General features: G+C 50.7%; 8 protein-coding genes and 1 non-coding gene across 10 annotated transcripts; 4 read left to right on the plus strand and 5 right to left on the minus strand.

Moving 5' to 3' along the window:
• Window positions 1–269: 269 nt before the first annotated feature.
• PV09_03993 (uncharacterized protein) lies at window positions 270–4947 on the plus strand. Its single transcript, XM_016357273.1, has 6 exons — window positions 270–775; window positions 842–1159; window positions 1267–1984; window positions 2037–2134; window positions 2183–2950; window positions 3035–4947. Exons 3-6 carry the CDS (start codon window positions 1565–1567, stop codon window positions 4245–4247), a joined length of 2499 nt encoding a protein of 832 aa, XP_016214677.1. The 5' UTR covers window positions 270–775; window positions 842–1159; window positions 1267–1564; the 3' UTR covers window positions 4248–4947.
• On the minus strand, window positions 4294–7607 carry PV09_03994 (glutamate decarboxylase). Its single transcript, XM_016357274.1, has 6 exons — window positions 7051–7607; window positions 6594–6993; window positions 6324–6501; window positions 6144–6272; window positions 5565–6081; window positions 4294–5514 (listed from the first exon to the last, which is right to left on the minus strand). The coding sequence occupies exons 1-6, from the start codon at window positions 7251–7253 to the stop codon at window positions 5382–5384; spliced, it is 1560 nt and encodes a 519-aa protein (XP_016214678.1). The 5' UTR covers window positions 7254–7607; the 3' UTR covers window positions 4294–5381.
• Window positions 7608–8297: 690 nt separating this feature from the next.
• On the minus strand, window positions 8298–10052 carry PV09_03995. Of its 2 annotated transcripts, none has more exons than XM_016357276.1 (2): window positions 9967–10052; window positions 8298–9779 (listed from the first exon to the last, which is right to left on the minus strand). In XM_016357276.1, exon 2 carries the CDS (start codon window positions 9373–9375, stop codon window positions 8539–8541), a length of 837 nt encoding a protein of 278 aa, XP_016214680.1. In that variant the 5' UTR covers window positions 9376–9779; window positions 9967–10052; the 3' UTR covers window positions 8298–8538. The 2 variants fall into 2 exon arrangements, with proteins under 2 accessions (XP_016214680.1, XP_016214679.1); XM_016357275.1 differs by having other exon boundaries at window positions 8298–9840.
• Window positions 10053–10212: 160 nt separating this feature from the next.
• Window positions 10213–10329, minus strand: PV09_03996. Its single transcript, XR_001622104.1, has one exon. It is a non-coding gene; the product is annotated as a 5S ribosomal RNA (ribosomal RNA).
• Window positions 10330–10882: 553 nt separating this feature from the next.
• Window positions 10883–12260, plus strand: PV09_03997 (uncharacterized protein). The gene has a single exon (XM_016357277.1). It carries the CDS (start codon window positions 11538–11540, stop codon window positions 12060–12062), a length of 525 nt encoding a protein of 174 aa, XP_016214681.1. The 5' UTR covers window positions 10883–11537; the 3' UTR covers window positions 12063–12260.
• Window positions 12202–15369, minus strand: PV09_03998 (uncharacterized protein). The gene is made up of 2 exons (XM_016357278.1): window positions 13340–15369; window positions 12202–13291 (listed from the first exon to the last, which is right to left on the minus strand). Exons 1-2 carry the CDS (start codon window positions 15166–15168, stop codon window positions 12229–12231), a joined length of 2892 nt encoding a protein of 963 aa, XP_016214682.1. The 5' UTR covers window positions 15169–15369; the 3' UTR covers window positions 12202–12228.
• A 141-nt stretch (window positions 15370–15510) lies between these two features.
• PV09_03999 (uncharacterized protein) lies at window positions 15511–16921 on the plus strand. Its single transcript, XM_016357279.1, has one exon. The coding sequence runs from the start codon at window positions 15571–15573 to the stop codon at window positions 16729–16731; it is 1161 nt and encodes a 386-aa protein (XP_016214683.1). The 5' UTR covers window positions 15511–15570; the 3' UTR covers window positions 16732–16921.
• Window positions 16922–17249: 328 nt separating this feature from the next.
• Window positions 17250–18846, plus strand: PV09_04000 (uncharacterized protein). Its single transcript, XM_016357280.1, has 2 exons — window positions 17250–17832; window positions 17894–18846. Exons 1-2 carry the CDS (start codon window positions 17323–17325, stop codon window positions 18539–18541), a joined length of 1158 nt encoding a protein of 385 aa, XP_016214684.1. The 5' UTR covers window positions 17250–17322; the 3' UTR covers window positions 18542–18846.
• Window positions 18847–18852: 6 nt separating this feature from the next.
• PV09_04001 (uncharacterized protein) lies at window positions 18853–21822 on the minus strand. The gene is made up of 7 exons (XM_016357281.1): window positions 21196–21822; window positions 20968–21139; window positions 20860–20882; window positions 20645–20809; window positions 20275–20581; window positions 19630–20225; window positions 18853–19576 (listed from the first exon to the last, which is right to left on the minus strand). The coding sequence occupies exons 1-7, from the start codon at window positions 21369–21371 to the stop codon at window positions 19189–19191; spliced, it is 1827 nt and encodes a 608-aa protein (XP_016214685.1). The 5' UTR covers window positions 21372–21822; the 3' UTR covers window positions 18853–19188.
• Between the last annotated feature and the right edge of the window lie 2927 nt (window positions 21823–24749).

Genomic DNA, 24749 nt, shown 5'->3' on the forward strand with positions numbered 1-24749 from the left:
CCCAAGCACCACGAGATCAGTTCCCGCTTGACATGAACTCAGGGCTCCGGACGTCGACCGGCGACTGCGTGCATGAACGGTGAGGATGGACAGCGTGACGATTCGCAAAATTGAAGTCCCAAACGTGGCGCACCTCCGGGGAAACAGCGCATCTTGTGGGCGTCGACGTGCGGCTCCGTCCAGTGCTCTGCTCATATGCAAACCCGCCGGTTTTGAAAATAGCACTGGGCCTCTTCCGTACGGCGCCGCGCTCGCAGGCTTAGCGTGTCCTCGCTCGAGCTGCTCAAGCAAACGAAGCTAAGTTCATATGCACGACGATGGCCGTCTCGAACTCGCCAACTTCAGCCCCGCATCGTCGACTGAATAACCCTAGACGCGGCCGTCGTCCAAGCCTGATGATACTATGCTCGTTTCCACCCTTGATCCGAGTTTAAAGATCGCCAGTGCGGCAATCGCCAGCCAGCCTGTGCACGCCCTGTTCGCGCTTTCAGAGCCCAGATTTCCTTCGGCACGGAAGCTCGTCAGGCTCATCCTTGCAAGGAGAGACGGCAAGCAACCGCTCGGTCGAAGAGAACCAATGCACCGGCTCCCGGAGAGAGTTGTCTTCAAGTCATGATTGCCCGGACGAAGCTTTAACGAGCCCACTTCGACTCTGCTAAGGCTCCACCTCGTTTAGTAAAGACACGTCGACTTCATAGATCAGACTGAACTGCTATCACACCATTTGTTGCCGTGGGATTCATGAGATCCTTTCGTGCGTCGACCGTCTTTGTCGGTGAGTGGCCCTTTTGCGTCACGCATAACGAAAACACATGTATGCTAATGCTGTCCTACGCAACAGCTGCGTCTTCACGTCTGTGCACTACTGTTGGCCAGAAACCTATGGTCGAGTGCATCCGAATCAAATTGATTCCTCTTGCAAACTGCCAAAGTTCGATAGTTCGAGATCGTCATCAGTACATTGCACTTCCTGGATCCTACGCACGTGCAACTGAGACAAAACCGCAAGCCGTCAAATAAACTTATCCAGGGACGGCTACCAGCCGTTTGTGTAGGAGATTTTCAGCTTGATCTAGCTGACAAGCTCGCCGTGCTCGAACTGATAAATTCTCCGATACAGGAGTACGGCATTGATGACATCGGTCCTAGTCACCGCAAGGTATGCAGCCTGGTGCATCGGGAGCAGCATTTTCATCCTCCCCTTATTCTTGTTGCTTCGACCTGAACCAAAAATTGCTACCAAAGCAGGCTGATTTGGTTTGGCAGGAAATTAATCCACGAGTTTCCGGTGGCATCGATAATTCCCGATTGAAGCAGCCTCCGATCAGCCATCAAAAACGTGCGCCGCTGTGTTTTCGGAACAAAATATTTCAAAGCCATCCAAAGATTAGCCAAGAGAGAATGTTTAACTTGTTCAAATGCCACTAGCTCTGTTGTCATTCAACAGAGAGACTCTGCTAGGGGTTTGGGTGCTTCTTGGAGCCTCTTAATTTGCTGTTCGAGTACCAGCAGTCTACGCAAGGGCATTTCTCCCGCTTCGACTTTGTGCATCAACATTGATAAAATGGACACTCCCATGGGAAATTCCTATGAAGGGCAACATAATCGCCACGCATTGCCAGCCTCCACCCATGAGACGTCATCAGTCTCATCGACTAGCTCGGCCCATATCTTGCTCCCTCCACCGTCAACTCTACATCCTCCACCAACGCGGACTCTTCCTGAACCGATAATTCAGACCCCACTGACTACTAGGTCTCCTGTGGGCTTCGGTGGCCCCGATCTCAGGTATCACCCTTACGCTGCTTCTTCTGGATCGCCCAGCAGCGTCAGCGGGTCAATGCCTGAACCCAACGAGCAATATTCAGCCACTGGCATCTCGCCAACACAGATGGGCGCATCTGCTCTTGGAACACAAAAAAGAGCGTACAGGCAGCGAAGGAAAGATCCTAGCTGCGATGCCTGCAGAGAGCGCAAAGTCAAGGCAAGTGGGCTTCTCCTTCGAATAGTTGAGGCAGACCTGACCAACATTGTAGTGTGATGCTACTGAGACTTCCAGCTGCTCCGAATGCTCAAGTCGTGGTGTTAAATGCCAGTTTACAAAAGAGACGAACAGAAGAATGTCGTCGATAAAGTTGGTACTTCGAACTTGATTTCGGAATCCGAAAACTAACATTCATAGACAAGTACAAGATCTCCAGAACCAGTTGTCGGAAGCCAAACAGCAGATCAACCAGCTCCGTTCAATGTTGGACACAGTACATCAAGAAACTGGCGAAAGCCAACAAGGCCCCATCATTTTGCCATCGCTTGATCAACGGAGGCCCGAGAGGGAGCAGAAGCCTCCAAATGTGCCAAATTTTGATCATGTCCGTCGAAATATCCAGAAATACAGCCGAGGAGTTTTTAAAATACCACCAACGCATCGCTATCCAACATCTACACCGTTGATCAACTCTTCGGAGCCAAATGTTCCGCCAACCGAAACAGTTGAAGACCTTCTTAGGACATATCATAATCAAGTACAGCGCCAGGCTCCTATGATACATTGGCCAACATTCATACAACAGTGGGAGAAGGTTCGTGACGCCGGAAACTTCATGGGCGTACCGCAAACCTGGGTTGCTCTATTCTTCATTGTTCTTGCATGTGGTACTTTACAAGCATCATCCAAAGCAAGCGCTGACACGGAAGGGATGCGCTACTATGTGATCGCAGCTCGTCTTCTTAATACGTGGACAGACAACTTGCAAGTAGACCATGCCAGGGCGGCCCTGTTAATCAGTGTCTTTCTTTACGAGCAAAACATTCGGTCTGCATCCTGGGTTTGGCTCGGTACGGCTATTCGCATGTCGCAAGAAGTCGGTCTGGAATGCGACGAGGGTCCTTGGTCAGCTATCGAGCTGGAAGGCCGGACAAGGACATATTGGGCAATAGTTTGTTGGGACAGGTGAGTTTGTACCATCGTCCGCCATGATGGCAATTGGTGGTGCCTTGTTCTGGGTAGCAAATGAGCTAACGTATCATGGTATAGGCTACTCGCCCTCCAAGAAAACAAGCCATTCTACATGAACATAGGCGAGACTGACGAACCCTGGCCGACCGCTGTCGGAGATCACTGGCTACAGCCGAGAGGAAACTTAAGACCTCCCGAAAACGTTCCAGGATTCAGCACGGTCGGCATTGTCATACCTGTCATCCGATTTGTGGGCCAACTAATGAAATCGCTTCGAGCCAAAACGATAACCAGGGATGTTATGCAGACGTACGACGAGTACTTTCGATCTATGCATAATTACTTTCCAGAGCAACTTCAGTCGCATTCAGACACTTGGCTGGAGCCGTTTGTCTTTAGTTCGATTGTACCGTTGTTGATGGTACGGTTCCAGCTGTACCGACATAACCTGAACATCTATGCCACCCCTCAAGAACGAGCCGAAGCCCTGGAGAGATGCCATTCCGTGGCTTTCGACACCGTCAGGTATTTGATGCGGACAATGCGAACCCCACCATCGTCTCCGCAGAGAACAGCTTTGGATCACGGATCGCAGTCGTGGAAGGAGATGCTCAATGCCGTTGCCCACAATCTTCTCTGCCGCCACATTTGGCGCTGTACCCTACTTCTGTGCTTTCGAGGGGACTTCAGGTCTGCGCAGACGTGCGTGCATTTTTCCAAGGCCATCGGCGACGCCCGCAAATTGAACATCGCCTGCGGGCGAAACTTGGCCTTCTTCCTCGATCGTCTGACCGAGCGGACAGCCATGGGCGCGTCGCAGCAAGAAATCGAAGCCGATCTCGAACTGATGGCGTACGCGTCGGGGGACCTTCAGGGCAACGCAGAAAGCGGCTTCGTCTGGTCGGGCGTGCACGCGACCGTTCCGGAAAGGGTCAACGTCGGAGGGCCGTCTTCGCTTCGGTCGCTTCTGGAGGACGAGACAAACGTGTCCGCCCTTCTCACGGACAAGGAGGCTGCGGACTGGGGCGGGTGGGAGCACGTCGAACGGCAGATTGTGCGTCTGATTGACGAGCAGAATCGGCGCCAACAGGCGCAGCAATTCCGTCCGCTGAACCTGACGCAGTCGCCCGTGTACCAGCGCGCCGCGCACATGGACACAATGCGTTCCTCAGGAGCGCCTTCTGAGCGCACGCCGAGCCCAGGAAGTGCCGCAGGACCGGGCGCGAATTCGACCAGAGGCAGCACCCCTCCCACCGGAGCAAGCCGCATCAGTATTGCCAACATCATCTGAGCCTGTCCGTTTACCGGACTGTCATCCTCGTCATCATAATCACCATCTCGTCGGCGGGATTTTGTTAACCGAAAAAGGGAAGAGAAGAAAAAAAAAAGTACATGCTCTGGATACCAATTTCCTTACGGCTTCATTGACGAACGTCTTAACCGGTTCATTAGCGAGCTGCTGAAAAGCCCAGAGCGTGCTCGCTTATGATCTGGTTGTAAATTGCCTTCGTACAGGAGTCCCAATATTGCTAATGACATGGGGATCGGTTGCGCGTCAGGACGCGCCTTTTTCTCCTTCCCCTCCCTGTGCCAACGTTTTAGAATCAGGGCTTTGTGGTAAACATTGTTTTTTTCCCCTTGTGTGTTTTAGGGTTTTTTTTTTTTTTAGCGAGCAGGACAACTAGGTTTACGATTGTTTTATAACCGTGATATGATGGAAATTTCGAACGTAGGGCATTCAATGGATGACAAAAATGGGATGGTGGCTTGGTCAACTCTGGTGGATTCGGCATACCGAGGATAGTCTGCTATAGATTCTGGCGTTGTTGGTTCATCCTACGATGGGGTTCCTTTTGTTTCACAATGATGTTCCTGGCTCGAAATCCAAAAGGCTGTAAGGCTTCCGTGTTTACGGGTGAGGCGAGGATGAAACGTCAAACCACACAGGTAGATCACACATTGACGTACATCATACATGATTCGAAATGTCAGAGCATCCCTACATCGATCTCGAAACGTTCTGGAAATCTTCCGATTTAGTTTTTGCTCGGTCTAGGCGGGGATCTTAAACATCGTGACAGGGTTCTGTCTTGTCGGGGAACAAGGAATATTGAGCCGATGAACCGAAGTCACGTTCTTGCCGAACACATGGCATAAGCCCGGAATTGAATCCCATGTCATTTCATTTTAAGTATAATGTGTATCTGAGCTTCGGCAAGGTTGTGACAGACTCGGATACAGGTTTTCGGGCCGCGAAAAGTAGGGGGTTTCACGAGTCATCGAGTCAGCCTTATGGATGTAAAAAAGAGAGCCTCGGTCGTCACGCTTAAACGCACTTAGGAAAAGACGGCAAAGATGAAAGACTGAAGACAAACGGCCTCGGATGTACATTCGGGCCGTCGCGCCGCATGTCGAGCAGACTGCATTAGCAGACCGCATGGGTTTTTCCATGCTGCCCTTGCAAGCTGTGGTCTTCATCCCCGTAAAAGGTACTCATCCTCCGACTGTTGCGCCGGGCGGCGCTCTCCCATTTGCTCATAATCATTCGCTGGATATGCCTAAAAAGGGAATTAGCAAGGATCATAACGCGCGTGTAGCAAACACTGACTCTTCATGTGCCTTGACCTTCTCTTCGTCCAAGCGGTCCAAGGTCTGGATTGCGAATTTGATGTCGCAGATCAGTGCATCACAGCGGGACTTGCTGAAGTCCTCCCTGACCACGACACGCATGAGCTTAAGCTTCTCAGAATGAGGAGCCATGGTATAAGCAGGTACAACCCAGCCTCGCTCCCTCAACTGATGCGCAAGCGCAAATTCGTCGTACAGTTTGCCTTCCGGGAGTCTGAAAGCAACAAGGGGCAAACCTGCACCCGATTTTTTTGACAGAATCTTCATGCCGAGGGCCTCAAGATTCGCGGAGAGGTAATCAGCCGTCCGGGTCAAATTCATCATGATTGCGCGATATCCCTTCTTTCCGAGACGTATCAATTGGTAGTACTGCCCGATAATCTGCGAGGCACCACGGGAGAAATTCAACGTGAAGGACGCCTGGTCTGCACCGAGGTAGTTGATGTTGAAGACTAACTCCTGAGGCAAATACTCCGGATCGCGCCAGATGACCCAACCTGTGCAACGACACGCGTCAGAACCAAAGCTTCAAAGCCATCTTTAATTTCAATCAACGTACCGACGCCAGGATAGACCAGTCCGTATTTGTGGCCAGACACGTTGATCGAAACGACCTTCTCCAGACGGAAGTCCCAGACGTAGGAGGGATTCACGAAAGGAGCGACGAATCCACCAGAGGCAGCATCGACTGCGTCTTTGTCAGCACGATTTCGCAGTAGCAATACTTGGGAAACGTTACCGTGGATTGGGCAATCGATCTTTTTCTTTATCAAAAGATCATTTATCGCCTTTACATCTTCGTATTCACCAGTATACGTCGTTCCCACAATGGCACAGATGCCAATTGTATTCTCGTCGACAAGATTTACGCACTCTTCAGGGTCGATGACGTATCTGTCCTCTGTACAGAAGACATACTGCATAGTAGTATTCGGTCAGCTCTCTGAACGCAGGATGTGAGAAGACAAGGCGCGCTGACGCCTCAAAGTGAAATTGCTGTGACACTTGCCTTCTCCTCAACATCGAAGTACCGAGCCGCCTTTTCCCAACAGACCTGCACGGCTGAGTTCATGACGATGTTTGGCTTGTCAAAAGGCTTGCCTTCGGCCTTTCGCTTGTTCGCCCACCGTTTTTTCATGGCCAAAACACCCAGCATGATGGCTTCGGAGCTGCCAATGGTAGATGTACCGACGGCGGTGCAACTGTCGTCATGGGTGGGGGCATTGAAGAGACGAGCGATCATGGAAACACAGCGGTTTTGGATATCTGCAGACACCGGGTACTCTTCGTAATCGATAAAGTTTTTGGGGAAGGCGTCAACCATGAGCTTCTCAGCCTCGTCTTCCATATATGTCGTAACAAAGGAGGCAAGGTTGAGCGTTGGAGTACCATCCAGCGTCAGGTCATCCCTGCACCAAGTCGTCAGTAGGTTTCAAGAGCAGCGTACGGGTCAATGTAGCACGCACTTGATCATTCTGTACGCAATTTCCTTGGGCATCTCGTTCTCGGGCATCTCATGTTTGGGCAGGTCTTGGGCGGCAAACTTGGAGCCATAGACCGAGGCCGTGAAGGTGTCTTCATCAAGGGAGGGGAATTGAATGTTGTTGATCGCCTGTGCGGTCTCGCTGTGGACTTGCTTGTCCGTAGGGACGCCTGAAAGATGCACCATACTGATAGTGAGGCCGTAGGTAAAAGTAGAAGAATGTTGGCCACGCAGTGGTTGGTTTCACAGTCGATTGCAGAGGGTGGGAGAAAGGCTCGCCAGAGGAAGGGACGGGAGGGGGCTGCGTAAGCTGAAACTGGCGAGAAAGGAGCGGTCTTTAATAAGGCAGAGACAGTTCACCGCACCACGCAGCCGACGAGCTGGCAACGTGCTTCTCCCTGCCAATCCTTGTTGGTGTATGCAGGTGGCAAGCTGTGAAGCTCCAAAAAAAAGCAATTAGCTCACGGCGAGGAGCGGCAGCGAGCAGGCTAAGAAGACAAGCTTTCCTAAGCCGCTCAGGTCCACGATTCGACACTGATCTCGCTAGCCCCGCTACGTCATGAATCCTCGCTTGCCCCGCAGTGGATTGTGTGCGCGAGTGTGGTCGATCTCCACCGCCAGCCGCGTCCGCCTCGAGCGCGAGGCCTGCCGGTCCTGCGCCGACTCTCTCTGCCTCCGAGACCTTCGCCGCCGACACTTTGATGATTCTTCGCTCCCCCGTACGCGTGTTGGCGCGCAGAGTGGCGCAGTGCATCCATCCTAAACCGCTCTCTCTGTACGAACAGCTAGCGTGACATGGTTACATCAGACCCCGCGCCTTTTTGCCCACGCAGTAATCAAGCTCGCACAACACCAGCAATCGCGAGACACCACGTTATAGAATGGTTCCGCCAGCTCTCTGAGACAATCCTCGGATAAAGGAAAAAAAAAGAAAGAAAAAACCCAAAGTGTCGCCCCCAGACGAGCCGAAACGTTGCTGTTTGTCTGACGTCCACTTTGCAGAGCCCCAAGCTCGCCACAGTCCCACCACATAACAGACTGTTGTTCAAAAGTTGATCAAAAGAGTTCGTTTTCTTTCGTTTCCCATTTCATTATGAGATCGAGCGGGCGCTCTTACGTTGGCCGACTAGAAGAGAAGGGCTTTGTCCGGACCATCCCGTGAGAATAGCTTGGTAGACAGCCGTCATCACTGTTAGGCGACGAATCTGTCCGGAATAAGACGCGAAATTTGGCATTTCCCTTTTTATTGATTAGACTAGGACGCAAAGATCAGATGCAGGTGATAGTGATTGCTTTATTTCCAATAAAGGATAACATACACAAATGATGTCGTATGCGCAATCCTCTAAGAAATTGGTCCTGACATAATTTCTTTGTACAAAAAAATTTCCTTTTCGCGAACACAGGCAAAGCCTCCTCGTTGTTCTATTTTCATGGATGCGGCAGCCATAAGCGTCGCTCGCCCTCGGCTTCATCCCTTTGTCTCGCCCATAGGTATTTTCATCCCGTGGGCTCCCACGTATTGGGGCTTTCTTGGAGGATCCCATGCATTTAACACAGTCTTGTCGTCCAGCTCAAACACCTCCACTTTGATCGGCCTGCACACGTCCTTCATCTTCCCACCTGAACCTTCCCCCCAACCCCAAGCGCTCAAGTCTCCTCCAGGACAGGTCGACAGCGCGCAGAGCAGGTCCATCTCGGCGAAGAACTCTATGTAGTCGCCAGGCTTGGCAGGCGACGCTTCCATGAAATACTTGCCGTCCTTGTCCAGCCCAGTGACTTGAAAGACGTTGAGGACATCATGTACGTCGTACTCGGTCAGCCCGTAGGGTATGACTGCCCGAGTCAGGTTTGAGTGGCATTGGTAGTCGTAGTCGTCCCCCGTAAGGAGTTTGTTGACGTACGGGTCGCACCTTGTTCCGAGCAGATCGTGACACCGGCCGCCGAATCGATCGACACCGTAGTCGCGAAGGCTGTCCGCAACAATAGTGACCATCGGCCTCAAGTGCGGAAGACAGCTCCAAAGTCTATCGCCTACTGTGACGTGGCTTGCCTGAAGCTGACGCGTTCGCGATGCCCAGAATCGTTCCCGTGGATTCTCCTGGTTCCAGAGATTGAGGTCGCCGACTTGAGGCCCGTCAGGCGTGCTCAAGCGGAAGACATGGCCCTTGGGAACCGTGAAGGCATATCCCGATCGAGGAGGCACCAGATATTCACTCTTCAGCGTCCGTCGGCTTTGAGCGACTGTCGAGTAGAACGATTCGTTTTTGGGTGGGGTGGTGTACGCTGGTGGTGGGTTCGACGACATGGGGCCTTCTTTTTGCGTTTGACAAGGATGTCGGACAGCAAAGAGGATTGATCACGATCTAGAAGTGCGAGCGATGATCGAGACAACAAAATGAAGTTTTTCTATTGCGCTGCTCAAAGATCGCCCCTGTTGATAGCAGTCGCGAGATCGGACGTAACAGAAACTACAGCTAGCACACAGATGGAAGGCTCACTCACGTCTACGCAAAGCTTGACCGACGGTCAGGACTCATTACGTCCAGTAGTTTATCCAACAAAACTGCGTACTTGTACATTTTACTATATAATTGTGGACGGATTCTTGGGCCCCAATAACATTTAATGTTTGTTCATTCGTGCTGGATTGCTTTAATTGTATACTACTTGATCTTCTAAAAAAAAAAAGGAACGCGTGCAGGAGAATCTCTACCAAAAGGTTAGCGTTTGCAACTCAGGACGTTAAAAGTCGTTGTCCAGGACTCGATGGCTAGGAAAATTCAGTAGGTCTCCAAGCAATTATCCACATGATAATGTTCGGAACAGGTCTGTGAATAGTATTGCAATTGCTTTCATCATTTCGGGCGGCGGTTGGCATAGTCACAGGAAAACTTACGAGCAAAGCAGAATCTAGATGCATACGATCATCAAAGAGTTTGGTGATCCGCGTGAAGGAATCTAATGGCTGACTTCAATGGTGCCTGGTTACAACATGTGCTGGAAGAAAAAAAACTCTGAACTGGAGAAATTACGATCTTTGACACCCTAGGCACCAAGGCAGAAGTTCTAGCTTTCTATGGCTTTTCCGCAAAGTGCACAACTTCGAGCCAGAAAGGGCAAACATCAAAAAAAAGATAAAAAAAACATACAGCAGCACCGGATTCCCACGTGGTCACCCACCGTAGTACTAATGGGCCGATATGAGGCTTATGTAGGAGTGAGCGGACGGGGACTCCAGTTTTCCTCATTCTATGACCGTATGTGATAGAATGTAGTGCAAAGTTGTATACATAATGCCTTCAACTCTCGCCCTTTTGTTTCACAGCGTACGCAGCCTCCTCCAATATGGTTGATTCGCCGCATAGCCCCTTGAGGACGCCTCAGCAAGAGTGTTTCTGGCTTTGCGTATGCTTCATATATTGCGCTTATTATAGGTTCGTCTAGTTCTGATGTGGGTGCTCGAGGCATTGGAACAATGTCATGTGCTGTCTGTCAATTCACGGGGGGGTGGCACACTGGGTCTGCTGCTGGATCTTCATTGTACAGACAAGGATGCGGTGGGGTTGCTTGTGGAGTCTGACGGCAGTGGAGGGAAAGACCACGAGCCGGCAGATCACACGTTGGAAAAAGCTAATAAAAAAATCGAGCCCGCCGTCTCGACAGTCTCGCATCTGTTCGTTGCTCTATCGTGGGCAAGCATTGTTCGTGGCAGCTGTAGCCATGGCAAAGTTATCCGATTTCAGATTTCTAATCATTGCTCATTTCAGGCAGTGATTGCGTCTTACCACAAGTTCGTCAGCACACTGGAGGGTGTTACATATATATCTCATCTACGTTCCTTCTCGCCTGCCCTTTCTTCCTGCTTTTGCAAATTTCACCTCCTCAACGTCGGACTACTTCATCTTGCCTCCAATTTTCTTTCCAACTTCTCTGAAATCGTGCTTGCGTGCCGTTGCCAATCTAACGAAACGAAGCTAAGGACTGAGCAAAACGTATGATTAATCAGCAGCAGCAGGGTATGTCAAGCTACTTGCTCGTGTTTGCAGCAGCTTGGGCATCCGTGAGGTCGCCCTGCCACTGTGGTGATCGGAGCAGGTAGGTAATCGCATGAGGCGTAGGGTCAAGATGGATAGACGTTTCGCCGATATTATTAATTGCAGCACTCGGAGTGAACCCGAACAAGCTACCCAGGCATTTGTCGTCGGCAGAGCACGGTTCAACCTGTTCCACTCGCTGCATGTATTTAAGCTTTGGAATCTCTGCGAATCATGTCGAATGGCAGAAGTGTCGAGCTAGTATTTCGAGCGACAGACAGAACAAGATAGTTCTTCCGACTGGCTTGAGAGAAAGAATCTCAGATCTGCCTTCGTATATATATTTTCTTTGAATTTGGCCTCGACCGACCCAACAGTTCCAGTTAAGTTCCGATCCGTTCTCGGAGACGCTAGCTTCACATAAAGATAAAACATGACCTCCTACAACCTGTACGATGGAACGGTGGTGTATTTCGCCGGTGGCATGAGGGCGCTGGCGCACATCCTCTCCAAGGCCGAGCAGCACTGCAAGGAAAACAACATCCCCGAGAAGGAGTTCATGGAAGCGTCCCTGGCACCGGACATGAAACCGCTCACCTTCCAGATCCAGACCGCCTCCGACACCTCTCGCAAGGCGGTGTCCAGGCTGACGGGATCGCAGCTGACGTCGATCCCCGACACCGAGTCGACCTTCGCCGAGCTCCAGGCGCGCATCGCCAAAACGCAGGAAGTCCTGGAAGCGACGAAGAAGGAGGACTGGAACTTTGACATCGCCGAGGAAATCACCGTCCCGCTGGGCCCGCGAGAAATGACGTTCACGAAGAAGTCGTATGCGGAAGGCTTCGCAGTGCCGAACTTCTACTTTCACGTCGTGACCGCCTACGCGATCTTGAGGATGAAGGGCGTGAACATCGGGAAAGCTGACTACCTTCGTCCTATCATGGGCGTCCCTGCATAGTCATATTTATGGAGGGTTGCACGTCGGGATTTTCACGTTCTCAGCGATCGGAAACCTGCAAGCTAAAAGCCCAAAGGTTTACGAAAGCTCGAGGACAATAAAAAAAAATAAAAATTCAAGAAGCACATATCAAGAATCACAATTAAAGGTTATTTCAACACTGCTATCATTTCCCACTTCGGCTAGCATCAGCAAAACCATCCATGCCGAAGTCTGTTGGCAAGTAGTCCAGCCACATCATGTCGTCTGTTCCCAGCATGCTCATGTCAATGTTCTGACTTTCGATCATCATATTTCCATACGGCATCGTACCAATGTCCATTCCCATGGTGCCGCCTAATGAATCTGCATGTTGTGAGTGTTGTTGCGTTGCGTGGTGGCCGATTTCGGAAGAAGTCTCATTATTGTGCAGCAGCGACTGTTCTTGATTTAGATCGATATTATGGAAAGGGTCAGAAAACTCATGCGACGTGAAAGGAAAGGAGAAATGAATAAGTTGATTGATGTTCGGCTGATCCGAAGCACCTTCGATTCCTGTTGCGGAGCCGGTCTTGGTTTGATGGGCATGGAGACTGGCCGGTCCTTCAAAAGCACCTGACGCCAAAGCCATCGGTTTCTGGAATGGCCGTACTTGCTCTGTACCAGGCTGCAAGTCTTTACTTACTGTACTGCTGGAAGCGTCGCCGGAGTACAGCACAGAGAGATTAGCACTCTTAGGCGAGTTCATCGTCCCGGTCAAACTCCATCCAATAGCCCTTCCAGACTTTTCACTGTGGCTAGCTTGCAAATATGCGCCCCAACTTAGCTTTCTCCGCCATCCAGGCGATGTAAATGCAGGTTCAGGCCTCGGCATCTCCAAGGCATGTTCACTCTCTTCCTGTGTATACAGAAGTGCATCCCAAACTCCCTTTGACTTCTGGTCGAGTATCGTGATGATGTATTTCGTTCCAGCCCAGTAGTGCTCTAGCTGTTGCAGCGCACGATAGCAGCGCTGGTAATTCTGTTGAGCTGAGGCTGCGAGAAGAGTGTGTTTCGCTTGGGCTTGTTGGTCCAAAGGTGCGCCATTACCGGATCTCAGAGATGCTCTTCTTGGTGGGTCCGATTCTTTGGACGATGTTCCATTTGTGCTCGATGACGGGGGGGATGGCGCTCGAGAGTTGCAGGCTGAGTTCATGGCGTGAAGCGCAGACTCTTTAAGAAATGCGCACGCAGCCACGTATGTCGGTTGGCTATACTAAAATTAAACAAAGCTCGAAGACACGTAAGACTAAGCTCACCTCGTAAATGGACTGCCTACTGTTGATTGAGAACTCATGATTTCTGTGAACGCAAGTATGTCCGCAATTGTCTTGGCGCTCGAGAGAGATAGTTCTCGACTCCGCGGGAAGAGCTCTTGCATCTCTTCGTCAAACGTGTGCAACAGGGTTGGCTGATGCAAAATGATTATCAACGTGTGGAACCAGAAGTGCAGCATCACGAAGTTGGTCCCCTGCCCGTTTTGAACATAGTGTTGGAAATTTGCGGCGTTAAAATGTAGTTTCGGAGACAGGCCTTGATAGAGGTCTGTCAAGTTGCTTTCCATAATCATCAGTCGTTCGATGACTTCAGGGGTCAGATGGGAAATTTCTTTTATGCCGTTCAGTATCTCAGCAACACTGCCGTAGAGGTGCACAATGCGAATCAGCGCTGGCCATGGTTTCGGCCAACCCGTTTCCGGATCAACTTCATCGAGAGGTGGGAAAGCAATTTCGATGTCTTCGTCACGCAATGCAACGGGGCGCCCCGTACCGGATGAGATGTAGCGATCCAAGTGGAATACCGCCCAGAGCGTGTCGACTCGTTCTTGTTCGATGGCAATCAGTTCCTTGGTCGTCTCATCGTCGGGAATTTCTACTTTAGGCTCGGCAACAGGAACGGGTTCAGTCCTCATTCTTTTCTTTCGCGTGTACGTAATGTTCTGCGGCGTCAAACTCCCTCGACCAACGTATTTGAGACCTTCCAACTTTTGCATTCCCAAGTCTTGTGCCATTCTGATGGCGATGCCCAAGTACATCCACAGTCCGGAATCCCTATTTGCACCGAACTCGTCGTATGCCAATAGTAACGCTGCTTGCACGATCGCCACGCTTGGACACGGAAAAGTGTCCGGTATGGCCGCTTTTGCTCGCTGTGCAAAGAGCTGGCCACGCTCCGGAGGTGGAACCTCGAGCTTGGAATTTGCGCTTTTGCCTGTTAACAGCGGATGGTTGCTAAACCGTGCCGCTAATGCGCAGACAGCATCGACTAATATAGGGTCGACCTGCTTTTCCTGGAGATCACGCATAAACCTGTCTTTCTGCAAAAAAGTATAATTGCAAGCTAGATGCGCAAAGAAGGTCTCACACAGATGTGTGATTAGAGGGTTGGGAGCTACCTCTGAAGAGTCGTAGGATGGGGGCTCACAGGGCATAGGCGGCTCATCGGGACGTGGCGAGGTATTTTCCTGGTTGAATGACGCGCCCAGCGCTGGTGGTGAGCGTTCACCAAGAGATGAAGTTGCATTGCTGCCTCGCTGCTTATCCTGGACCTTGACAACCATCTGCTTGAAACCAGGCATGATTGCTGTTGGGCCGAAATAGCGGAAATATGGCATCCTGTTGCGGATGGACAATGTGGCAAACGTCTCTTCAATGCTTGGTTGGCTCTCGTCGACAACAGGTGCTGGCTGTGGTTCCTTCCAGCTAGCAGACGCGTCAAATGCTGATTGTGAGGACGAGGGCTTAATCAACGGCGATGTACTGGTATCATGACTGGTCGGATGCGATTGAGACGCAGACCTTGACGAAGCGTCTCTCCCATCACGGCTCTTCCTCTGGTCTTCAAACCCCTCAACATCCTTGGTTGGGCTTGTTCTCGCACCACTGGCCGGCCCGTACCCAGTGCACGTTTGATTACTCTCCTTACAAGTCTCACAAGACGGCTTCTCACCCGAGCACCGCGTCTTTCGCCGGCGGCACGTGTTGCAGGCAGTGTTGATACGCCTTCTCTTCGCGTATGGCTTTCCGTCATTGGTAATGAAACGGATGGGCCGAGATGTGAAAGTTAGAGGCGCGGATTCCTCAGCCATTTTCGCACGTCATGTGGTGGTGTGGAGCTCTCCGTCGGACGTTGTTGCGTGCGCTATCGCTCACTTTTCCCTGGACGTTCTGACAGGCAACACAGACAACTCAATGCAGATGGCATGACGGAACGAAGTCCTACAGAAGACAAGATCCTCATAACGAGCTCTGGTCTGGGCGCAGCTAGAGTCACGATTGGCCGGAGGCGGCGAATATTAAGCCATAGTGTTACCCTTCGTGATGCGGAGAACTGACCAAGTGGGGACGTGAAAAAAAGAAAAGCTGGAGAGCGCTAGACCCGAAGAAGACGCTGGAGACGGGAGTGTTCGTCGAAGCCGCCGACTGTTCATCGCCCTTCATCACATCTGCAGTTCCAATTGCTCGCCAACTCTCCGGATTGATCCTCCCAGATGGATTCCGTGGTGCTGTTGGCGCAAACCCGAGCCTTGCAGGTGTTCTGTCCGCGTGCGACCGCAACTCTGTCACGAACACGTCTAAGAACACCCAGCACGGCGATTCTCAGCAACCATCGTCAAACATTCGTCCACACCTCCTCCTCCAGGTCTGCGACGTCCGTTCCACACACTGAGATACATAGTGCACCTCCCCCCCCTCCAGAGCCAACTCCGTCAGCGTCGGAGGAACGCTTGCGACGGCGCCGCCAGCAAGCTGAGCTTCTCCAGCAGGCGCACAATGCCAAAGCAAACCCTGCGAAACCTGCAACTGCACTTCGCAAACGATTCTGGAGACATGTCTCTGTCAGGCCCACCGATCAAGGGCTGCAGGTCCATCTAGATACGAGGGCGGTGCGGACGGCAAACAAGGAGGTCTTAGTTATCCCCAAGAATAAACATCAACTTGCGATGGCGATTGCATTGGAGTGGGATCAACTGGTGACGGCGCAGCAAGCACTCAAACAACACTACATCCCGCTAACGTCTCTGATATCGCGCGCGATTGACATCGAAACGGCAGATGCGCGAGGCGACACGCGGGTACGAGAGAGCATTGTGACGATGCTTATGCGCTACTTCACGACCGACACTCTACTGTGCTGGGCGCCAGAGAAGGACATACACGGGCCTTCAGCTATGATGGGCAGAGAAGAGGAGGGGCAGAGTCTACGGGATCTCCAAATGCGGGTTGCTACGCCCATCATCTCATATCTTACGACCCGCGTCTGGCCAGGCATTGAGATCAATCCCGTCCTCGACCCGGACAGCATTCTTCCTTTACCTCAACCGGCGATGACACAAGAAATCATCCGGGGTTGGATCACGGGCCTGAAGCCGTACGAACTTGCAGGACTAGAACGAGCAGTTCTAGCGTCCAAGTCATTCCTGGTTGCCGCACGACTGCTTGTTGAATGGAGTCAAGAATTTACTTCTTTGCGCGACGCCGAACCTGCCGAGCGCTTTGGCATCGAAGATGCTGCCCAGGCCTGCAGCCTCGAAGTCAGCTGGCAGACGGCCATGTGGGGTGAGGTCGATGACACACATGATGTTGACAAAGAGGATTTGAGGAGACAGTTGGGCGCAGCAGTCCTGCTTGTAAATGGAGAAACGGCATAGACCATAGAATTGTGAAATGGGTACGATTTTCGTGTAGAATATGTAATACATGTACTACCAATAGAACACTCACAAGCGGAGAGACGGACCTTGCGAAGCACCATCAGCAAGCACGACGTACTGTTAGCGGGCGTCTGCGTAGCATGCAAGAGTCGCATTAAGCTTTTCCCCTGGCAAAGCCTGACGTAGGATCAGCCACGAAGCCTTCGGACTTATTGGAGGGCTATCGGACGTGGCAAAACCAAAGCAGCACACCATACACCATTCTGCACAGCACGAAGCACCGACGCGTTCCTTTTGCTGCTCGATGCTTGATTCCCAGCCACATGTGAGCGCCAGATCTTCGAACGCCGTGCAGGCACCAACGGCGACAGACGAGTTTCGCAAGCGCATCGACATTTGTGAGCAGACCGGGTTTAAGCAGTTTAACTGCGGCCTAACTCCTTTTGAAAGCGGTGGGAAGCTTGACCCCACCGAAATGAACGCATCATATAACGGCACGATTGCTTCATCCGCGGCAAAGTGGAGCATATAGCTGGCCGCCTGTAGCCTCCATTGCGGGGAGGGGAAAAGCGTCGTGAAAACCTTCCCATGCATATAAGAGCTTCTGCGTCGCTACGAGTAGTGCAACCACAGCTCTCATCTTTGACCAGACCAAGCCAGTTAGCGGGACGTGCGTGGATCAGACCGATTGTCACCATGCCAGTCAGGACAGCCTTCGATCCTAAGGACATGAAGTTCCGACACCTGGGCCCAAGCGGTCTGAAGGTGTCTCTTCTGTCTCTTGGTGGCTGGCTTACCTACGGCGGGACGCAGAAGGGCAGCATAGTAAAGGACTGCCTACAAGCTGCCTGGGACCATGGCATCAACTTCTTCGACACGGCTGAGGTGTACGCCAATGGAGAAAGCGAAATTGAGATGGGACGCGCCCTCAAGGAGCTTGATTGGCCAAGAGACGAGTACGTTCTCAGTACCAAGATCTTCTTTGGCACGGGCAGGAAGGAGCCGAACACTCGAGGACTGAGTAAAAAGCACATTGTGGAGGGCTTGAAGAGCTCTTTGGAGAGGTTGCAGCAGCCTTACGTGGACATTGTGCTGGCTGTGAGTTGTCTTCTTTTGCACGTTGTCTGCCCTCTACTCCGCTAATGCTTGAATAATGCAGCATCGCCCGGACGTGGGGACCCCGATGAAGGAGATTGTCGAAGGCTTCACACAGGTGATCCGCAACCTGAACCTCGCGTACTACTGGGGTACGTCCGAATGGTCGGCGACCCAGATCCTCGAGGCAATTGACATCGCCGAGCGGTACAATCTCATTGCGCCCATCGCCGATCAACCGCAGTACAACGCATTCCACCGTGAACGTTTCGAGGTCGAGTACGCGCCACTTTACGAGAAATTCCAGTACGGAACGACCATTTGGTCCCCGCTGGCGTCCGGCTTGCTGACTGGCAAGTACAACGACGGCATCCCAGAGGACTCGCGCTTCGCAAACAATAAGGCCTTCTTCGAGAACACGATAAAGGAGTTGAAGTCGCCCGCGGGACAGGCCAAAATAGAGAAGGTCAAGAAGCTCACCGCAGTTGCTGAGAGGTTGGGCGGCACTCCCAGCCAGCTCGCCATCGCGTGGGCAGCCAAGAACCCGAACGTCAGCACCGTCATCCTGGGCGCAACGAAGGTCGAGCAGATCGTGGACAACTGCAAGGCGATCCAGCTCCTTGACAAGTTAACTCCAGAGGTCATGGAGGAAATCGAGGGTATCTTGGAGAACAAGCCGACGCCGCCAGCCACGTACGGCAGATCGAGGTAAGAGGGGGCCTCTTTCGCTCGTCCATCCCAATATTCTATTGTTGGAGAAGGAACAGGACTCCTCTTCCCTGTCGGTCGGCAGCCGGCGCGGAAGCGTAGAGCATTGAAAATTTCGGTCTCATACTAGCCAAAAATTTACTGTGCGAGAAAGTCGAGCTGATTTCGGTTCAAATAGGGTCGATAGACCACGAAAGAAGACCTCCAAGATATAGACAAAAGAATGCTAGGCAAGATTTTGTGAATAGAATTTTTGAATCAGTCCTTCAGTCCCTTTTTATTTTATTTTTTTTTTAACAAAAAATTAAAGAAAGTCTTCCTTTTCCTCTCGAACCCCACGGTAGTAATGCTGGCTTGAGATGCGCAACCCCCTTGTAAATTCCCACAGGACCGTGAGACCTAAGCAAATGAGTGGAACTTGCAGCATGGAGATTGCGCTTGGCTAAAGCTTAGCATGGAAATCTTACTCTTTACAGGATCAAACGTGGTACTTCACGGTATTCGGCAGGTAGGCGTAGCGGAGAGTGAAAGCCCTGGGTAATCATAAAATCTACGTAGCTACAGTGTTGACCTGAGAGTACATTTAAGTTCACACACACTTTGTTCCCGCACGTTTTGGGAAACAGGAAGGTTGGTCGAAGAGCAGGGCGATTACCCCGCCGTCTTCGAAGATGCAGCAACAGCGATGCTTTCATCCGCCAAGTCTGCCTCAGCAACTTGATGCTCAACTGCTCGCTGAGTAGAAGTTCCGACAGGTTGGATACCATACCAAGAGATCACAGCCATACCGACGAAGGCAGCAACGCAACTGAAAACGAGAGCAACGATACCGCGTGCCGTGAAGCCCGCAGGAAGTGGCCCAACGCTGTGAGTCTGGCCTGTCAGATCGAGCAAGTCCTTTGTGTTGCCTGCGGCATTTCCTTGAACTGGGTAGTTGCTCGCAGCACAGACATCGTAATGATTCTGTGGAATCTGGAGGGACTTTTGAAGATCCAAGGGGTTTTCGATCAAGGTCATCGCAAGACCGGCGATCATGTGCCTGTACGCATTTAGTGTCAAAGTTTTGCAGACTCGTGGAATGCCCGGACTCACCATTCGATGTGACAATGGAACAGCCAGACGCCAGGGTTGTCTGAGACGAAGCGAAGGACAATGTTGCCGTTCGGTCGAACCAATACGGTATCTCTCCTCATTGGTACCTGTGGGAAAGTGACATTATTGGCATAGAAGCCCCCCTCTTCAGCTGAACGAGCAATGAGCTGGAAATTATGGCCGTGGAGGTGGAATGGATGCTTCCCTGGGTCGTTGTTGTTTACTATTATGTCAACGATCTGACCCTTTTCGAGCACGAATGGGTTTGTGTCTGTCCCATATACGGTGGAATTGTCCGCGAAATTACCCGCTGTCATTACAGTGTATAGAGTCGGAACCTTGGGGAGTGTGTACGAGATGCCATTGAACGCTGCGTAGTTTGCACCGTCGCCTAAGTTCTCCATGGTGAGCTCGAGCTCGATCGTATGGTCTGCATCCGGTAGCAGCTTCATGCCGTCAGTTGGTACAAGTGTGTAGTCATCGAAAGGCTCGAAAGCGTCCACAAAAGCAGCTGCGGGGAGATCCTTCTTGTCATCATACACAAGCCAGCCTGTGACATTCGGGTTTAGAGTTGCAGGAATCTTATCAAAGAGATCCTGCAGTCGTCAGTTCTGAACCCCTCCTAGGTTGATACAAACAACGCACCTGGTCCATGCTTCCTTGAATGGCAAAATTGGAGTCTGTGTCGTTTTTTGCGGTAATGAGAACACTGTATCGCTGAGCTGCGGTGATGTAAATCATGTTTGCGTCTGCAGGTTCGGTGTAAACACCATCTACCTCGACAATCCGCATTGTGTGCCCTTCGAACCACACATACTGCGCAGCGAAGGCTGCCATATTCACCATTCGAAACAAGTATGTCTTTCCTGGTTCAATTTTGACCGTCACATTCTGCGTGTCGTTCATCAAGGCCGCATCTGGCACAGGCTCGGCGCCAGTAGGATTCTTATAGCTGGGACAATTGGTCAAACACAAAACCATCCTTTCGAAAAGGTGCGTGAAAAATCGAAATTACCTTATAAAAGATTTGATAAGGTCCGACGGCAATTGATGATACCAATCCGAGAAAGTTAGTACTACTTCCTCGTCGTACTGATCCTTGTATGGCGAGTTTGGATCCTCAACTATGAGCGGTCCACGGAGGCCGTCCGGATATTGGCCACCAACATGCGAGTGATACCTAAAGAAGGGCTCAGCTTAGACCAGAAAGATATGCGAGAATAGATTTACCAGTAGGTTCCCGGCTGATCGATCTACATGTTTTTTTTTTAGCTTTGTTCATGCACAGGATCGTCGAGAATCCAGTCTCAACTAGGATGCAGGAAGATTCAATCTTACCGTGAAGTTGTATGTGAATGTAGAGCCAGGTGGGATCGGGCATTGATTGATACCGGCGGGACCATCCATACTCGTGGTTCCATTCTGGAATAGCCCGTGAAAGTGCAAGCTCGTGGTTACATTACCAAGTCCGTTATGAGCGTTCACTATAACTCTGTCGCCGACATTGCATCTTGTACTTCTTTCAGCCGACGCATTACTAAACTACAACCGATTTGAACGACTGACCTGATCTGGGGAATTGGCCACTGTTCGTTGATGCCAATCACTGCGCGCTCAAAAGCGCCATCAGGATTCGCTTTGGTCCAGGTGATGTTGAAATCGTACGTTACTGTCGCGGCATTGCAGAAGGTACCAAGCAGGAACGTTAGAGGCAAAAGAAAATTGGACAGTGATCTCGCCATGGCGTGCAATAGGGAAAGGGCTATCTCATGGGCTACGTAAATGTTATGAGAATTGAGAGAGATACTATTCCTCACTCAGATCTTGACGACAAAACAGCCCTTCCTCAGTGTATTGTCACTTAGTTCGAGGGCAAGATTGCAGTCGAGATTGATAAGATGGATATGATAAAACTTTGCGTCTAGCGGATTGAAACAAGGTCACAGGTTACCTTTGAACGATCAGATTAGTGGTATGCACACTGCAAGGCGAGCTACTCATGTCCAAAGCCGAGCATTGGCCGGCATTTGCTCGGAATCCGTATATGCCCGGGGCTGCACGAGAAGCGAAGACCATGACAGCAAGGATGGCTTGACGTGCCGAAGAGGGATTAAATTTGAACCGAGATTGGTATGATGAGCTGTGGGTGCCAACTTGCAGACTAAGTCGAGCCAATCCAGAGCTTGATCTTAGTCTGTTGGGCTGGGCTGCAAGCAGGTCAGGAAGAATTTGGACTGGGATGTCCAGCCTTCCTGCAGACTATGCCCACGTCGTTCAGACGGGTGGACTGACCTGACAAGATTATCGCTATCTGATTTGTCGGATCAGATACGATAAGATCAAAATTTTACTCACACTCGGCTGATCATCAGCCAAGGGGGACTTTGGGAGCGGGAAAAGAGACTTGCTGCTTGGTTGAGGGTGTGCACACAAGTTTTGCCCAGCGATCTCGCGAAAGGCTTGTGCTAGTGGAGCCCGCTTCGTGTGGAGCACCTGGAGCACCTGGAACTCCTAGTTCTAGTTCTCGATCATCCGGACATCACACCTCCGCGCCGAGCTCTCCGTCCTGGCGTGCGAACGGCTTTGCTGAGAGGAAGAACGCTTGGGCAGAGAGAGAAGGAGTCAAGGGGTGATTCGGAGACTGCTGAACTTCAGAGACCGGCGGCGAAGGAAGAGTGAAGCACTTCGAGCGGAGGTAGATCCCGTCCGAGAGGCATGTGTAAGTGAAAATGAAAATTTCGCGTTCCATAGGTTAGCCACTTGCATCAACGGCCTGGCATGTTCCGTATCGCACCATCTACTAGGCCTGCTCGAGGAAGTCAAAGCTTCTAAATCCGAGCTCGGAATGTGTTGGTGACTAGTGTCGGACCGCCTGTCGCATAAGTCGGCAAAGTTTCTTTTCGTACTTTAGCTTTAAGTTATCTCCTCCGTCTTATCAGATGAGATCGTAGAGGCAGCTTCCAGACCAGATCTTCCTGCTGGTGAAATCCATTGTGTTCCTCGATTTTGATTGAATTATCATCCCATGATTAATACCCTGAATCAGCTGTGATTATGGTTCAAGTCTTTGCTGCGCCGTTAGTTCCCCTCGTGGTGGTTTTGGTTTCGTCGTAAATTGGTTGCTGGCTCTGCAAAGCGCTGGTTATACACTTGAGGGAGCATCTAAATGCCCTTCAAAGACAGCCTGTGCATTTAAACGCCGCAATCTATTTACATGCCGTGTGTAATTTCTTTTACTAGGAAGGCTAACAGTGACCTCGCAGAGGTACCATCAGAAATCACGAGATACCGCCATGAAGGAACTAACCAAGGAACATAGTCTTTTTTATTTGCTTTCGAGAATGTCTTGAGACGTCCATTATTGTCTCTGTCCTCCTTGCTTTCACGAAACAGCTTGTTGGTAGCGACAAAGCGTTACACAGAGCGCTTCTAAAGCAGGTGTGGAGACCCTGTGATGCGTTTTGATTTGTGGCATGATCTAATCAGATAAACAGATATGGCTGGGCGTTGCTGCTGGCCTGTTAATCGTGCTCATCATCGGTGCGGGCATGATCGGCGCTTTCTACGGACTACAAAAGAACGTATGGTCAAATTCTGAGGACCTCTGGGAAGGTATCTTTTCTTTGCTCGCCTCCATCATCATAACACTCATGGGGGCGGCTTTGCTTCGGGTCTCAAAGCTACAAGATAAATGGCGAATCAAGATTGCTAAAGCAATCGCTGCCAAAGAACGAAAGGGAGTCAAGTTCGGCCACCGTTTCAGGCACTGGGCAGAAAAGTATGCTATGTTTATCCTACCTTTCATCACCGTCCTTCGTGAGGGCCTCGAGGCTGTGGTCTTCATTGGAGGTGTTGGTCTAGGTCTTCCAGCTACATCTTTCCCGATTGCAGTCATTACAGGTCTGCTTGCTGGCGGCATCATCGGCTACCTCATCTATAAGGGCGGAGACATGTTCAAACTCCAGATGCTATTGATTATCTCGACTTGCTTCCTGTATCTTGTTGCCGCAGGACTTTTCTCAAAATCCATATGGAACTTTGAGATGCATGCGGTAAGCTGACACACATTTGACCGCGCCTAAGCCCACTGACAGCGATACAGTGGAACAAGATCATTGGTGGTGATGCCGCAGAAGTCGGTAGCGGTCCGGGAAGTTATGACATCCGTAAAAGTGTTTGGCACGTCAACGTGAGTCACACGATACGATAGTCATTCAAAACCAGATACTGATCTCTCCAGTGCTGCAATCCAGAGATCAACGGCGGCGGTGGATGGGGAGTTTTCAACTCTCTCTTCGGCTGGACCAACTCAGCCACATACGGATCAGTGATCTCATACAATATGTATTGGATCGCCGTCATTGTTGGGTTCCTTGCAATGGGTTATAACGAGAAGCGAGGACACTGGCCCTTCATGAAGCCAAAGCCAGCATTTGATGACGAAGGTGTGCATAGCAGCTTAAGTTCGTCTTCCACGCCATGCGGAAAAACCGAGGAACCATACGTGAAGGTCCAAAATATTCAAGCTTAGTAGAATTTAGAGGATGGCCAATTTTGAAGCGGTGGTTGTGAGTATGACACGGCCCGATTGATGCTATCAAGAAAGGTACTGCTTAGTGGCTGTTCCAATTGAACCTTCGCCAACGATTCTATGTACTTTTAAACTTACCAAGGATTCGAAAGCAAAGTACGTACGTGGTACGCAATCTGTGCTTGACTCGATATGTATAACGCTCACGATATTCAAGATTCATGAGCTAGTAAAGATACCTCAGCGAACTTGCTGGCAATTACATCATCATCATCATCATCATCATCATCATCATCTTCATCTTCTTCTTCTTCATCTTCATCATCATCATCATCATCATCATCATCATCATCATCATCATCATCATCATCATCATCATCATCATCATCATCATCATCATCATCTTCTTCTTCTTCTTCTTCTTCTTCTTCTTCTTCTTCTTCTTCTTCTTCTTCTTCTTCTTCTTCTTCTTCTTCTTCTTTATTACATATGCGTAACTGTAGACCGCGAGGTATATAATTGGGTTCTCTGGAAACTCTTTGAGACGTATAGTACTTTCGGTAGCACTCGATTACAGAACCATTGAATC

The sequence above is a fragment of the Verruconis gallopava genome (assembly GCF_000836295.1).
Source record: "Verruconis gallopava strain CBS 43764 unplaced genomic scaffold supercont1.11, whole genome shotgun sequence".
Lineage (NCBI taxonomy): Eukaryota > Fungi > Ascomycota > Dothideomycetes > Venturiales > Sympoventuriaceae > Verruconis > Verruconis gallopava.

Excerpts from the sequence above, each read along its gene's own strand:
- PV09_03993 (XM_016357273.1), top strand. The coding sequence starts at position 1,565 with ATGGACACTCCCATGGGAAATTCCTATGAAGGGCAACATAATCGCCAC. Across the intron at positions 2,135-2,182 it reads AGAAGAATGTCGTCGATAAA|ACAAGTACAAGATCTCCAGA; the intron begins GTTGGTACTTCG and ends TAACATTCATAG. Across the intron at positions 2,951-3,034 it reads GCAATAGTTTGTTGGGACAG|GCTACTCGCCCTCCAAGAAA; the intron begins GTGAGTTTGTAC and ends ATCATGGTATAG.
- PV09_03994 (XM_016357274.1), bottom strand. The coding sequence starts at position 7,253 with ATGGTGCATCTTTCAGGCGTCCCTACGGACAAGCAAGTCCACAGCGAG. Across the intron at positions 6,502-6,593 it reads ACTTCGATGTTGAGGAGAAG|TATGTCTTCTGTACAGAGGA; the intron begins GCAAGTGTCACA and ends ACTACTATGCAG. Across the intron at positions 6,273-6,323 it reads GATCGATTGCCCAATCCACG|TCGATGCTGCCTCTGGTGGA; the intron begins GTAACGTTTCCC and ends ACAAAGACGCAG.
- PV09_03995 (XM_016357276.1), bottom strand. The coding sequence starts at position 9,375 with ATGTCGTCGAACCCACCACCAGCGTACACCACCCCACCCAAAAACGAA.
- PV09_03997 (XM_016357277.1), top strand. The coding sequence starts at position 11,538 with ATGACCTCCTACAACCTGTACGATGGAACGGTGGTGTATTTCGCCGGT.
- PV09_03998 (XM_016357278.1), bottom strand. The coding sequence starts at position 15,168 with ATGGCTGAGGAATCCGCGCCTCTAACTTTCACATCTCGGCCCATCCGT. Across the intron at positions 13,292-13,339 it reads GTAGGCAGTCCATTTACGAG|CCAACCGACATACGTGGCTG; the intron begins GTGAGCTTAGTC and ends ATTTTAGTATAG.
- PV09_03999 (XM_016357279.1), top strand. The coding sequence starts at position 15,571 with ATGGATTCCGTGGTGCTGTTGGCGCAAACCCGAGCCTTGCAGGTGTTC.
- PV09_04000 (XM_016357280.1), top strand. The coding sequence starts at position 17,323 with ATGCATATAAGAGCTTCTGCGTCGCTACGAGTAGTGCAACCACAGCTC. Across the intron at positions 17,833-17,893 it reads ACGTGGACATTGTGCTGGCT|CATCGCCCGGACGTGGGGAC; the intron begins GTGAGTTGTCTT and ends TGAATAATGCAG.
- PV09_04001 (XM_016357281.1), bottom strand. The coding sequence starts at position 21,371 with ATGGCGAGATCACTGTCCAATTTTCTTTTGCCTCTAACGTTCCTGCTT. Across the intron at positions 21,140-21,195 it reads TGGCCAATTCCCCAGATCAG|ATGCAATGTCGGCGACAGAG; the intron begins GTCAGTCGTTCA and ends AAGAAGTACAAG. Across the intron at positions 20,582-20,644 it reads CTTATCAAATCTTTTATAAG|CTATAAGAATCCTACTGGCG; the intron begins GTAATTTCGATT and ends CAATTGTCCCAG.